The following is a 14,819-nucleotide window of genomic DNA, read 5'->3' on the forward strand; positions in this document are numbered from 1 at the left end:
GATTACAATAGATTTTTTTTAGATAGCTTAGATATCCCTACTGTAGATTCTAATGACAAGTAGGATTTGGATAAACCTATACAGTTAGAGGAGATAGCCACCTGTCTTAAATTGATGAAAAATAACACGCCAGGTCCAGATGGACTTCCGATTGACTTTTACCATAAGTTTTCTCACCTACTTGCCCTTTTATTATTACACATGTTTAATGATTCACTGGAACAATGCTCCCTCCCACTAATTTTAAATCAAGTTTCAATTTCACTTATTCTCAAGAAAGAAAAAAACCCTGAAGATTGCAGAAGCTGCAGACCAATAAGTTTGTTAAATTCTGGAGTAAACCTTCCAGCCAAGGTCTCGGCATGCTGTTTGGATCCTTGCTTGTCATACATAATTTCTGAAGATCAAACTAGGTTTGGTTAGAGGACAGCCAGTATTGTCTAATATTAGAAGACTTTTAAATATTGTGCTTTCTCCTGACACCTCTCATGATGTCAGGTTGTATCATTAGATGCTGAGAAAGCCTTTGATTGGGTTGAGTGGTATTATTTGTTTTCTGTTCAGGGGAAATTTGGTTTTGGCTCTGCCCCTACTGCTTGTGTGATAACTAATTCTCAAAGGTCTGACTACATCCCTCTAACTCTACTCCCCTGCTCTTTGCTGTAGAGATAGAACCTCTTTCCATTGCTCTCAAATCATCTTTACCCTTCACTGGTATTTATATAGCTGGACTGGAACATCAAGTGTCTCTTTATGCTGATAACCTTTTGCTTTACGTCACAGACCCCAGTAATTGTGTAGACAATATTTTACAACTTTTGAGTCATTTTTGGGTTGTAAGTTAAACGTCAGCAAAAGAGAGTATTTCACTATTAATGAGGCAGCTAAGCAAATTCCATCGGGTGCGCTGCCATTCCTATTGGCCCACAATAGTTTCCGTTATTTAGGTGTCAACATTGCTCATTCCCTCCCTTCTCTCCATAAAAATAATTTCACAAAGTTGGTTGTGGAAATTAAATCTGATCTGAAGCGTTGGGACTCTCTCCCTCTCTCTCTCTCTCTGATGGGCAGAATCAATTCTAATAAAATGAACATTCCCAGACTCTTGTTTCTTTTCCACAGTCTTCCAATATTCCTACCAAAATCGTTTATTCGATTGTTAGACAAAACAATTTCATAGTTTATTTGGGCTGGCACGAACCCAAGAGCATGTAGAGCAGTACTGCAAAGAAGCAAATGGGATGGGGGCCTTGTGTTGCCTAACCTTTTATTTTATTATTGGGCAGCCAGTCTTCGAAAAAAATGATGCTTGATGTAACTCTCTCAACCTTGATTGGTGTATAATGGAGGACAATTCTTTCCGCCCATCATGTCTGGCGGCTCTGGTCTGTGCCCCTTTGACTTGTTGTCCCAAACACATTAGAAACCCAGCTGTACTCTCTTCTTTGAATATTTTAAATTTGAAAAATCTCATTTTTTCCTGGTATTTTCAAGTTCGCAATTATGCTTACACATATTTTACATCCTTCTCTCAGCTTCCAGCAGGTTCTCTTGTCGTTGAGGAGCTTTCTCTCCCCAAGGCACATGGTATGATCTTAATTTTATATGATCTTATATCATCCTCAGGTGTGCTCTCTCTTGCAGTATCTAGGGGTAATTGTTAAAAGGAGCTTAAGCTTGATATGACAAACAACGTTTGTGTGTGTGTGTGTGTGTGTGTGTGTGTGTGTGTGTGTGTGTGTGTGTGTGTGTGTTTGTATGTATATATACGCTTTTTTCTTTATTTAGTTTTTTGTATGTGTGCGTTTTCTTTTCTGTCTCCTGAGAGTTTGGGATGGGTGTGGGGTTGGAGGAAGGTGTTGTTTTATTTCTCTGTTTTAACACACCAAAAAAAAGATTAAAAACTATTTTGGAACAGGGATTTGTACTTTGTATTTGACATTTGTATAATACTGGTTTCCAATAAAAAATATATGGCAAAAAAATGATTCCTCCCTTCGTCTCTCTGTCTTCCTCCTTTGCAAATTGTTCTTTTTCTCATCCTCTCCTCCACAGCTTGTTCCTATCTCATTGGTCTCTCCACAACCTCTGTCTGACTCCATTTCCATCATTTTTGCATCTGAAGTGTTTCTCTCCAAAATAACACATCTACCATTAAAAAAAATGGCAAACAGTAAAAATGATTCTACTGTAGGCATTAATTCAAAACATTTTTTTTATGGGAATATAAGTCATTTCAGAACCTCTCTTTCCAAAGTGGTTGCAGGACAGTCATCTGTTTTTCACATGACTGAACTCAGAGATCTCAGTTTGCTAAAATTGATATAGAGCATTTTGGCATGATGCCCTACATTCCTTTCCCCTTTTTCACTTTATCCTGCTCTCTTTTTTTCTACCTGACATCTATTTCTTCCCTCTCTCACTCCTTTCCTGGTGACAGAGTGTGACTCTGACTGTGCTGACAGCTAGCCAGAGGGGTGAGCCTGTTGACTCGGACCCTGGGGGATCAATCATCTGAACCAGGATCAATACCAAAAGACCAAATCCTGGAACAGCTACCGACTTGGCTGGCAGCGACTGACTGATGAGCGGACCCACTGCTACATTGGGCAAAAAAACATTCAAGGCAGTGCACATACCCTTTAAGCATGAACCGCAGCACAAACACTGAAATGTACAACTACACTCACATCCAGATATAGTGTCAGTCACTCTGCAACAAATTCATACAATCGTGTTTGCAGTTTATGTATGAGAATGCATTCATGCACACCTGGAGCAAAGTCAGTGATGTGACTGAATCTGCCTAGCACAGACCAGCATGTATCCCATCTCAGTCCCGCTCAGGCTGATTTCTGTCTCAAACCAAATTTGGTCCACCACAATCACTCACAGTCTACTTCCAATTCTTTGGTTTGCACTGCAGAAGCCTGATTATGCCCCCCCTTATCAAGTCTGTATTACACAGAAGCACAACATTAGCCCACTCTATCCATCATGGCATGGTCCTCTGCAGGGGAAATCACCACTTATCAGCCCACTACGAGCAAATTAGGCAGACATAACAGGGCTGAACAGAGGTAGGGGGGGAATAAGATTGGTGTAGAGTGCATGATCATTAAAGTGTAGTGCACTTTAAAAGGTACGACACACACAAAATCATGTGTCCCTGGCAATTATGCCAAATCTAGTGAAAATCATTTAAAAGTAGAGTAGGCATGGTGTGACAAGTGACACATTAATGACTGCAGCGCACTGAAAACTCTTCCTGTCTTATCTAACTCAAACTTATGATATTACTTCTTTTGCAGATGGTAGGTATCACCTGTGACATTAATATGGATAACACTACCAAAACCTACTGAGGCGTGAACGGTGTACTCATTTTCTGCTTGCAATGAGGTTCATGGACATTTCCAGTCTGGGTAGAGAGGGAATGTAAACACCACAAGGACAAAAGAAAAACCACCAGCTATTGCCAAAGATTATTTTTTTCAGTAATATCTCTTTAGGTTGATGTATTGTAGCCTAAAGACAGTTTAATCCAAGCAGGAATGACTGTAAGTAACCTTTGCCATCAGTGGAGTGGTATGTCAGTAGGTGCCACTTGTGCTGATTGTAATAAGATGGTATCTGACTGGAATCCATTGGACTGATTGTAATGTCAGTGGAGGTAAACATAGCACCACTGTAATTGTGAGTTATTCTTTCCTTTATCTTGATAGAATATAGCCCCCAAAGAAAACACTCCGAATATCCATGTCTTCTCAATGTCAGTGCTAGCTGAAGCAGAAAATCATTTTAAGGTTGGTGTAGCCTTTATTTCTTTTAATCTAATAACAAACAAATAAATAACAGTGTTCTAAAATCAAAAAGGTACTGACGGAAATTATGTAATGTGTCAAGTACATTGTGTATATATATATATATATATATATATATATATATATATATATATATATATATATATATATATATATATATATATGTATTAAATTGACTTGAGTGCAATCTGTGTGTATGAAGAAGTAAACCATTTATAACATAAATGCATAAACATCAGCATGCTCTTTCACCATTTGGCTGATGCCTTTAACCAGAGTGCTTTAGTGGACTGCCCCAGAGGGAATGGAACATTGCCCTTGCAGTATTAGCACCACACTTTTTATCCAGTGTGCTGTATGAAGATAAAACCTTTAAAGCAAAGAACTCCCTTACTGGTCATAAAGTACATGATAACAGCTGTCTGTCTAATCAGTCCTGTTGCTGGGCTGGAATTACTCACTGTATAATAGACCTTCTAACTTTTAAGTAAAAAGCAGTTAATGCTCTGTAAGGTTTTTCACACAATTGTGAAGTCCACAATTGGTTAGCAGCTCAGTGCCACCTTGTAACTGGAAAAAATGTACGCACCTTGTCTCTGGAACAGTTGGCTGCTGACAATTTCAGTCATAGAAGACACCTTCTGTTTCTGGAGTTTCTCAGGGGGAATGCAGGCATAAAAGTCATGCAGCAACTCACTGGAGAGAGCGATTGGGGGTAGAATAAATAATTAGTACAATCATTACCAGGGAAGAGCAACATGTTTGTTTTCTTGAAAATGAGCATCATAAATATAATATATAATTTAATTTAAACCAAATAATTCTACAGACTAGAACAGATTCCCACCATATAACTGATTTAAAAGATAGAAAAACACAACCACAACTTTGTAAGTCGAGCTTTAAATATCTATCCTTAACAGAAATAAAATATGCAAGCACCAAAGGCAATGGTTGAATCAGAGTGCAGCACAGACATGAGCAGAGCAGTGTATGCCCCATGAAAACAAATGAGTTAAAGTCCAAACTTGCTTTAATGAAGACACAGGTTTGAGTCATCCTCTGCCCCAAATTCAATTTTAGAATAATTAAACGGGCTAGTTGCAAACCCTGATGCCACTTAGAAAGATTGAATGCTCAGAGCATGGAAAACCCTCTGTCTCAATTTTTTGTCTGTCTCTCACTTTGTCTCTGTCTCCTTAAATTATGGAGGCCACACAGGCCGCGGTAGCACTTCCAATAATTGTATAAAAGAATGAAATGCATCACCTATGCTCCAAAACACAACAAAGTTTGTGTGACTTTTGATGTGCATAAGTTGGCACAAGGAGATGCTGGGGCACGGTGGCTCAGTGCAGACTTATCGGGCCCACTAATCATCTGAGAGAATCTAATTAAAACTCAAAATGTCAGCCTATACCCTATGGACATGCAAAGGACACAGAGCAAACAAAACACATGCATAGCTGACAATATCTGTGCTTGCACCACCCTGCAGATCACACTGAGTTTACAAGGTGTACAGATGTGACTATTCAGGAGAAGAGACGAAGCTTTGATGTCCACTTCATGCACAATGATTGTAATTCACACAGCTTGCTCTTGGAAATTCTACCCGAGGCAATTCTGAACAGGGACATAATAGGTACCTTGCATTCAAGTTTAAATGGCTTGGGTATGTTTGTGCATGCGAGTGTTTGCATGGTTGTGTGAAAAGAATTGCAAAGGACAAACAATACGGGTTAGCAAGAAAGAAAGAGAAAATGAATGACAGAAAGTGAAATTATGTGCGCTGATTTCTAACTCTATCCCTCATCACCTTTCTATCCCTGTATGTGTGCAATGCTTGTGTATGTTTGTGCAGCAGGTGTTACAGGTAGCACCTTTGTGACACTGTGTTGACATCCAGCCACTCGAGGGACTGAACTGGCAGATATGGATAATCCACAAACACACATGCGCACACAAAAACACACAAAAGGTCACAGATAGGTGAAGAGAGAATTTATGAGGATGAGGGTGTTTGAAACTGAATGTGGCAAGTCAATAAAACATCAGTTCAAATCTACTCTCAGTAAAGTAATAAAGTCACGCTAAGTCAATGGATCCATGTTTGGTTGTGGAACTGAAATAGAGGACAAATAAGATGCTTTAAATTTCTAGTGAGGAAAAAAATCTGTACACACCGTCCCATTCAGTTGAATGTAAAAGTGTGTAAAAACTGTACTGTCTACTGAGGTAATATCCTGAGCTAAACAGTATATTGTAAGTATGATTCTAGGTCAAGGAGGGGTTAAACAAGCCATTCCATGTCACTTTGCTCTTCAAGAGGCTGAGAGTGAAGCTCAGAGACAGAGTTTCAAATGGGTTTTGTTTGATCGTTTCGCTGTAATTGTCAATCCTCTCTGAGGTACATCAAGACGCTACAAAGTGTGTTTGAGTGTGTGTCCTTGTGTATATGTCAGTTTGATGAGATTTTTATCACCTGATAAAGAAGGTAAGGCTCGACCAGGATGGAATGTGTGGGGGACAGAAGGATGGGGGTCACTGAACAAAGAACAGAGCAAATTTGGGCTAAGCTGAAAGCTCCCATATATCTTCTCTGTCAGTGTCCCTGAGTGAGACCAAAGATAAGGTAGGTGTGTGTGTGTGTGTGTGTGTGTGTGTGTGTGTGTGTGTATGTGTGTGTGTGTGTGTGTGTGTGTGTGTGTGTGTGTGTGTGTGTGTGTGTGTGTGTGTTGAAGGGTAAGCTCACCTAAGGAGTTTGGCATCAAATACTTTCTCAACATCATGCAGGACTGTTGGCAAGTACTTCAGAGCAGCAACCTGGTGACACACAAACACACAAACACACACACACACACACACAAGTTAACACTGTTGAATTACTATCTTGAAATCTTGTGGAAGTTGTTGGTGAATACAAGGTGACTTTGCCATCAAATAGGCTCTCATCACAAGTGTGTGAAAGGATCTATTTTATTTTTCACAGGGTTGCCTGTCTGTCTGCCACACTTTTGTGACTGGGTCTGTTTCTATGTCTGGCTCGGTGTATGTAGTGAGAATGAGAGGAAGACGTTCAGCAGCAGAATACTGATGTAGAATCAAATTGAGAGATCACCTTTAAGAAGTATGAAGAGGAGAAGGAAGATGAAGAGCAGAGAAGACAGGAAAATATAGAAAAAACAAATGAAGGTGAAAATATGTGAGGATGAAGATGAGAAAAAAGGAAAAAAGGACTACTTGGTGGTTAAGTATGGGTGCAGCATGTGATTACCCTGAGCAGCAGAGTTGTGGTGTAGTCTGTTCTCATCAGGTTGTTGATGGACTCAAAAAGCCTCCTCAGCGACTCCTCAAATTCTGCCTGCTCTTTCCCCTCATACAGCCTAGTAGGGCAGGAGGAAATTCATGAATGAAATGAGAGATACATGACATGACATGATTGGCAAGGGGGATATAGGAAGGGATTGAAAGATGGGAGAAAACAACAGGGGAGGTGAGTAATCAGTGAGAGTGGGATGTGAAGAGACAAAGGGTCACAGCAAGGCTAGCCGACAAGAAGCTGCCTGATTTTAATATTTTTTTGTGTATGATTGCGTTAAAGAAAACATAATTCCAAACAATATTCTCTTCTGTCAGTCAATCTGTCTGCCAGCACATATATAAAATTACTAAACAATATGGTCATATGTTGGTCATTCTTTGTGCCACATGAGCACAGGTCCTGCAGGCCCTGTTTCTAATAAACACATCAGGTTGGTTGCAGCAATCTTTTAGAGGCACTTTAGGCCTTTAGCCTTATATCCATACATTTCATAACCTTTGAAATAATTTCAAACCTTATTGTATCAACTCCTTCCTGTCATGTCAGCAATCTTTCCTTATAAACCTTTTTTTTTTTTTTTTTACTTCAATTGTGACACTATTCCAGAACAAGCCATTTTTATCTACTTGACATATTTTATTTCCTGGCTTTTATAGATTTCATGATTTTTTAAAAAGTGACTCCACTGGGACACAAATTATAGTGCAGTAATTGTTTTTAATCAGAGTTTAAATTGATTCTAGGTTGGTAATGGCCTTAATCGAGCCAGCCCCAACTTTCTCTGCTCTGACTCAAAGTCATCAAGGAACAAGAGAAAGTTCACCAGAGTCCATGAGTTTTTGTGGAAATGCTGCATTTACTGAATTGGTAGTAGTTCCTCATATCTTTCAATATGGTTGAAAATGACACCCAACATGAAGGTGCTACACTGCACTTTAACCTCAAGTCAATGTTTCATTTTACACTTAAAGCAGTAAGAGCATGATACCACACTGGTCCTACTGCTTAAGTAATTGCGGAACCAACCCAGTACACACTTAATTCAATGCACTACTGTAAAGTTATGAAGCAAATAAATGCACTACTATGTTGACAACAAACAACTGCATCACACATGGATAAGCACTGACTGCTGTGTTTACAACAATCCTCTAACTTAACAACAAAAAATGGGTTATCTTTGTTGCTGCTATTCACAACTCATGCACACACCCACACATCCCTCTAAGATCCCTTCAGTCCTACTTCCTCCACCCCCAGCAAACTTTTCCTGCATCAGCCTCTCCACCCCCTCCCTGTCCAAGTCTCCTCACTATCTCCCTGTGATTCAGTGGAGCTGTGCAGTTGTTAATTACAATAGAAATTATGAGTGCTGTAGGGAAGGATTAGCATGTGACACACAGCGAATTTAGCATGTGGGGGGAGGGATTAAGCGGTAACACACAGAGGTATTATCACTGGGCTCTTTGCAGAGTAGTTATGATTACAGACGCATTGTCCTGCTTAATCCACCAGCCCTGTCTGTGCATGAATTTGTGTGTGTTTATTTGTGTGTGTGCGTGTGGGTGCAGAATATGTCTAGATGTGTGAGTGTGATAACATCAGGTCTTGCACTCACGCCACGCACATACACTTCAGTAAAATAGTTGTGTCCCATACTTAGTACAATATAGCCTGTTACAGCCCGTAGAGTACCACTCTTATCCAACTCAAAAGATGTCTGTGGAACTAAAAACGACAATAAGCTGTTGCTACAACTCATCTCCACACACACACACACACACACACTCATGAGCACAACAACACAAGTACGTAATACTAGCTCAGCAAACTAATACTGAAGACAGATGGAGAGGAGAGTGAGAGGGATGAAGGGGAGACAATAAGCAGGGGGGGAGGGAGTAGTGAGGGATAGTGAAGGAAAGTGAAAGAGAAGAAAAAAGGAGACAACTAGGCAACACTAAACATGTCTCCCATGAATCATGAAATCCCTGTCTGAACAAATCAGTCACGAATGTCACCTTGTTTTGATGTATAATTGCAGTTCCCTCTAGCACCAATCAGTGAAATGTTCAAGGCTACAATTCAGCAGTGGGATACAAGGTTTCCTCAGGTTTGGTCAAATTTGAAATGCAGATATTTTGAATTCCACATGGCGAGTGAATAAGTGTTGCAATGACCAAGGTGGCTGAGATAGATCACTTTTTAAAATCTTGGCATAATAAACTAAATATAATCAACAATATACAGTAATGACAATCAGTGAAACTATTTAAAATGCAAGAATGGTACAATAAGACAATTACCTAGACAGTGGTTAAAACTTATTTGTTCATGAAGACAATTAACAAACAGGTCCTGCCTGTTAAACAAACAGTGCAGTCCCCCTTAGGTCTATCAGTATAACTGTTAAAAGGCTTGAATGCCCAAAAGGACTGCTTGATCTGTTAAGTTTGAGGTTTTGTACAAATGGAATGGAGCTTTAGCTCTCCATGTGATGAATGTTATGTTATTATAGGCAATTTGCATTTCTCTAAGACATGATTTTATCTTTATTATTATTACCAAATACTATTTCTTATTATCACCAGGTACGATCTAAAAATAATGAGATAAAATAGGCAAGATAACAAAATTAGAAAGGACTAAATATAACCTTGGAAAGGTCTTGTGATGACTAGAAAAAAATATTAGATATTAGATTAATATTAGATCTCATAGGAAAAAGAACTGATCTCATCTCATAATAAGATCCATATCACATTAATGAGAAAAGATCTTCACAGTGGAAAACATACAGATTCTAGATTAATGCAATCTTCTTCTATAGCTGTGAAAAAAATAAAAGGAAAATGAAGTTAAGAGAGAAGATTAGATTTAAAGATGAGGGGAGGGATGAATAGAAAGAGGACGAGGGGAGGAGAACACAAAGGAGAAATATAGAACATAGCAGGTGCTTGGGGGAAGGAAAAAGAAACAGATACAACTGATGAAGTAGACTACAGGGAAGTAATGAAAGCTATAGGGCGTGAAGGACAGAAAGAAGGTGAAAGAAAGAGCAAAATCTGGTACAGCGTGCCTTACATATTTTCGCAGTAAACATCACACGTTCCTAATAGACTCTGCATGAACATGGAGCTAGTTTGACAAGCTAATAAATCTTAAATGCCGCCTGTTTAACTATTAATGACTGCTAGTCTTGATGGTGATGATGATGGAACTTTACAGATGCACCTACAGCGCAAGTGGCTCCCTTGAATACCTGATTCTCTGCTGGCATGACAACACCTTATAGGAGGAGTAATGTGATGTGAAAACTTTAGATGCAGAGGAAGTTGAAGTTGTCGGCGGGAGGTAGTTGGCGGACGACAGACAGAGGAGGAGAGAGGAAGAGAGAGGAAGAGAGAAGAGAGTGAAATTTATCGGTTCAGAGATACCCAGGGGAGGCTGGCGACTGGAGCTCAGTCAATCCAGGAGCAGTGGAGCGATAATGTGTGATGCACACACACACATACACACACTTAAGCAAACCTGTAAGTGTATATTATATATATCATACATAAATATATACAGTGGTTTCAGACTTTTGGACCCTATATATTTTATACCAGCGCATCCACACAAATCCTCACAGTCTACAAATAAATAAGCAAACAGACCCACCACATCGATAAACAAATACACCAATTTCGACAAACAAAGCCCACAATGCCCTCTAGAAGATTAAAAAGACAGACCTTAAGTGACCTGTGGACTTTGAATGACAAACAGCAACACGCATAGAAACACATCCGCTCCCAACTCTATATTGCAAACACTAATATAGTGCTCCCAACAGAGACACACACCTGATTACATAAACCTTGCAGTCTTACGTGAACAAACACTCAACTCCGCACATGGTTGTATACTTGTACATACACACAAACACACAGACACACACACACCGTAGGCACTCAAGTCACCTGCAGGCAAGGCATATAAGACAATTGTGGTTCATGTTTCTGGTCTGTCAGCATCATTTTTTGTGCTGCAGTGACAAATGGTGTTTACATTTACCGTATCATTCAGTGTAGCTCTCAGCTCAGCATGGGAAATGTCATAAGTCTCTCCTGCTGGAACTTTGTCTGGCTGGTGTATCTCTGGCTGCCCATTCAGCAGACCTGCCCTGTCATTAGCTCTCATTCGGACACTGCACTTAATCATCAATGCTTATTAGCAGCGTTAGTGCTGTAATCAGCAGCCTTTTCTCAAAGAGCTGTCAAAAATTATTACTCTGGCACTCCGTCACCGGGCTTTGTGTGTGTGTGTGTTTGTGTCTCTGTGTCTCTAACAATCTGTATTTGAAATTTGAAGAATGTAGAAGTCATTATCATAATGATCAGTCCACAAAAAGCTACAAAAACACTCACTGGGAGTAGAGCATGCGTGATCGAACGATGAACTTGAAGATGTACTCAAGGGCTTTAAGAGTTCGGAGGATTGGTTCACACTGCTCCCCTCGGCTGGAGACATCCAGATACCTCTTCAACACTGACATCAGCTTTCTGGGAGAGAGTGATAGGAGAAAACAGGGGAGAAAGAGAAATAGAGAGAGAGACAGAGAATAACGAGAAAAAAAGAGATTAAGAATAACATCAAAATCATTCAGACATGTCATTCTTTTTCTGATGTCCCACAGGTTGGAAAGGTAATCGTCAACTCCATTTTTCACTTCCATAGAGCAGAAAGAAAGAGTGCAACAGAGTGAGAGTGAAAGAACGAGAGAGAGGAAGACTGGCAGGGAGGTGGAGGTGGAAAAATGGAAAAATAGTATTTCACACCTCAACAGATGTACCTTTCACACAGCTCACAGACATTTTATTTGCCCTCAGATACAAGGTAAAAAAAATAGTTCTCCAACACACCCCACAGGTATCTTTAGAGACGCACATAAATATTCTGATGTGTCAAAACAGTAGCTGGAGAGAGATGTGTGTGTCACAGAGTTCAGTCTAAGTTTATGACCGGATTGTGTTTTTTAGCTCTTTGCCCAATCTCGTTCTCCATTATCTCAACAGTGCCTGTTCAAAAAGTGCCTGTTTGGAACGGGCCGATTGCTTATTATTTCTCGAGAACTGTATATATATGTATCAACTAACAAACTTATCAATTAAAACAATAAGGATTTAATCAATTAAATGGTTTTCATCCAGGCAGAAACTTCACCAGTGAGACTAAACTGAGATTGAACTGTAGAAGCAGTTTACGTTCTTCCATTGGTTGATTCTGCTGCCAATCAAACTTGTCTGCGCTCCAATTGGCTAGTTTTACTGCCTCTGCCTATGGTTTTTTGTTTTTTGTGCTCTATATAGAGATATAGAGATATAAAGATGGCATGCAATACTAACATATTCATAATGTAATAAAACAGTAGGCCTACAGAGGGCTGAAATTTTTGGCTTTGTGGCAGCTCAGTTCCAGTGAAATGGCAAAGGGGGGATCACCCACTAACTGGTTTAAAACTACTCAATCCTCTTAAACAATAAAAGTCCCCTTAAAAATGAACTCTGATCTGGCCTCACTGCCATCAGGCTGGCCTTGAATATATTACCATTTAGCCTTCCCTAGTTTTGTTTTGGTGCATGGCTGAAAGGCAAGCACAGGAGGATTTAGAGTTTTTTTAAGAGCAAGAGATAGGGAGTTTAAAATATAGTGAGAGGGAGTTTTACATAACAACGTCTGGGTTGATGGGCGTTAAGCTGCAGTGACCCTCTTAAAGAGGGTGAACATCAACACACTGGCAGGGGAGGGATGGAGTGATGATGGAGAGACAGATGACTAGATGGAGGTAAGAACATACAGCATAAGAGAAAAACAGGAAAAGGAGGGGGAGAGTGGTTTGAGATAATTGGGTAAAGGAGGTGGAGAAGCAGTTAAGAAAAAATGCAGAACAGGAGTCAGACTTGTTTTTAATTTCCAAACAAAAACTTTGGCAATGCAAACAAATATGTTCTCTAGCGGCCACTGAATCAAGTGAAGTGCATTAACAGAGAATAAGAAGCAGACACAGGGGTTTGTGGTGTATGCTTGAGTGCTTCAGCTGTTGCTCCACAGAGAGGCAGGGTTAAAATCTGGCTGGCTGGGTGTAAAGTAAAGTAGTGAACTCTAATCTTGTTCAGTCAAGTGCTTCAAAGGCCAACACACACACTGACCTCCAGTGGCAGCTGGATACAGTGCAGTACCTAGTCTCTTTACATTAGATCTTCATGTGACATTTAAACTTACTGCAACAGGTTAAAAACTTGCATACCTCTGGTAAGAAGAATGGAATTTCATCCCTACTGGGACAAATCTCACTAATAGTATGCACAGTTCTATCCAACTTTCAAGGTCTGTAAACAACCTGCTTTTTGGCTTGATGACAAAGCATTATTGAGGTGATCTGATGGGATTTAGAAGATTTAATAATTCCCAAGAAGTGGAGGAGCAGCCTAATGAAAGATCATAGAATAGAATAAAATAGAACTTTCGTGTACACCAGAGTGGAAAATTACCATATAACATAAAAGTAAGACACCATATACATATAATCCTTCATTTAGAATGCAAAAAAGAAAACTACAAAACTTGTTAATAGAGTGCCGTTGTTTTCTCACAGCAGAAGTGTATTTGTTATGTTTGTTGACATAGGATCTAAAAGTGTCCTCAGACAAGGTCATAACCTAAATTAAGTGCTCAGCTGACATTTTATGAAGCCAACAGTAAAATAATTTCAACCTTAAATCTCTTATATCTCACTTGTTGAGTTTAAGTGATAATAAAGAGTCTTGAGGCAGATTCAATAAGGAGCTGTCTTTGCTTTCTTTAACAGGTTTGTTGCATGAGCATACCGATTTGCAGCTGCACTTACTGCTTTTTTACTGCACTTATGAAGGACAAAATTACTTTTTTTTTCAATCTGCTATGAGACTATTTGACATTTTTTATTTTCATACATGTTGCTTGTTTGTTTGTCTTGTTGAGTAGAAACCACGGTTATCATGTGCGGTAACTGTTAAGATGTGCTGCATGCAATAAATTGGAAACAGTGTTGTTGTTCTGTCGTTAAGCAAACTCATACCAAAAGCAACAAGTGACGGGAAGTGGGTTGTGATACCAGGAAATACAGTAACTTACTTGTATGCCAGTGTGGCACTGAAATGCTGCTTGATGTAGGCCTCCAACACTGTGTTGAAGTGCTGAAACTTCCTGTCAGCAATCAGACCTATTATGTATATCTGGCAGATAGAAGGGAGAAACAAAAAGACGGCGTGAGTTACATGTTTACATAGCAGCAGACATTTACAAGGCAGATGAGAAGTTATGTACTATCATCTGATAGACGTGTTTATTTGGAACGAGATGGATAGGTAAACACAACAATGTCAGATTCGATAGACACAGAGGCAGCCTGTCAAGAAATCAGCTGCATCAGTTGACAAGTAACACACAGAGTCAGACACACAAGCATTCACAGAGGAAATAAACACACCGCAACCTCTCGCACACTCACCAATGCGTCAAACACGAGGATGTCGTAGTCGTCAGTCTGAGAGTGTTCCATCATGATGTTGAACAAGGCATCCAGAGTGTCCTGCAGAAACTACTCACACACATACAGACAAAGGAAAGGTCAAGTGAGGGCGCAC

The 14,819-nt window shown here is 39.7% G+C and overlaps 1 protein-coding gene across 1 annotated transcript in view; it reads right to left on the bottom strand.

Annotated features, from left to right (window-relative positions):
- LOC137189434 (dedicator of cytokinesis protein 2-like) overlaps window positions 1-14,819 on the bottom strand; it is a 101,003-nt gene that overhangs the window by 68,900 nt on the left and 17,284 nt on the right. The window contains exons 19-24 of the mRNA XM_067599300.1: window positions 14,684-14,773; window positions 14,308-14,408; window positions 11,562-11,696; window positions 7,102-7,210; window positions 6,580-6,650; window positions 4,414-4,520 (exon numbers count right to left, since the gene is read on the bottom strand). Of these exons, the coding sequence (XP_067455401.1) occupies window positions 4,414-4,520; window positions 6,580-6,650; window positions 7,102-7,210; window positions 11,562-11,696; window positions 14,308-14,408; window positions 14,684-14,773 (613 nt within the window). The remainder of the gene's footprint in view (window positions 1-4,413; window positions 4,521-6,579; window positions 6,651-7,101; window positions 7,211-11,561; window positions 11,697-14,307; window positions 14,409-14,683; window positions 14,774-14,819) is intronic.

The sequence above is a fragment of the Thunnus thynnus genome, chromosome 9 (genome assembly GCF_963924715.1).
Source record: "Thunnus thynnus chromosome 9, fThuThy2.1, whole genome shotgun sequence".
Taxonomy (NCBI): Eukaryota; Metazoa; Chordata; class Actinopteri; order Scombriformes; family Scombridae; genus Thunnus; species Thunnus thynnus.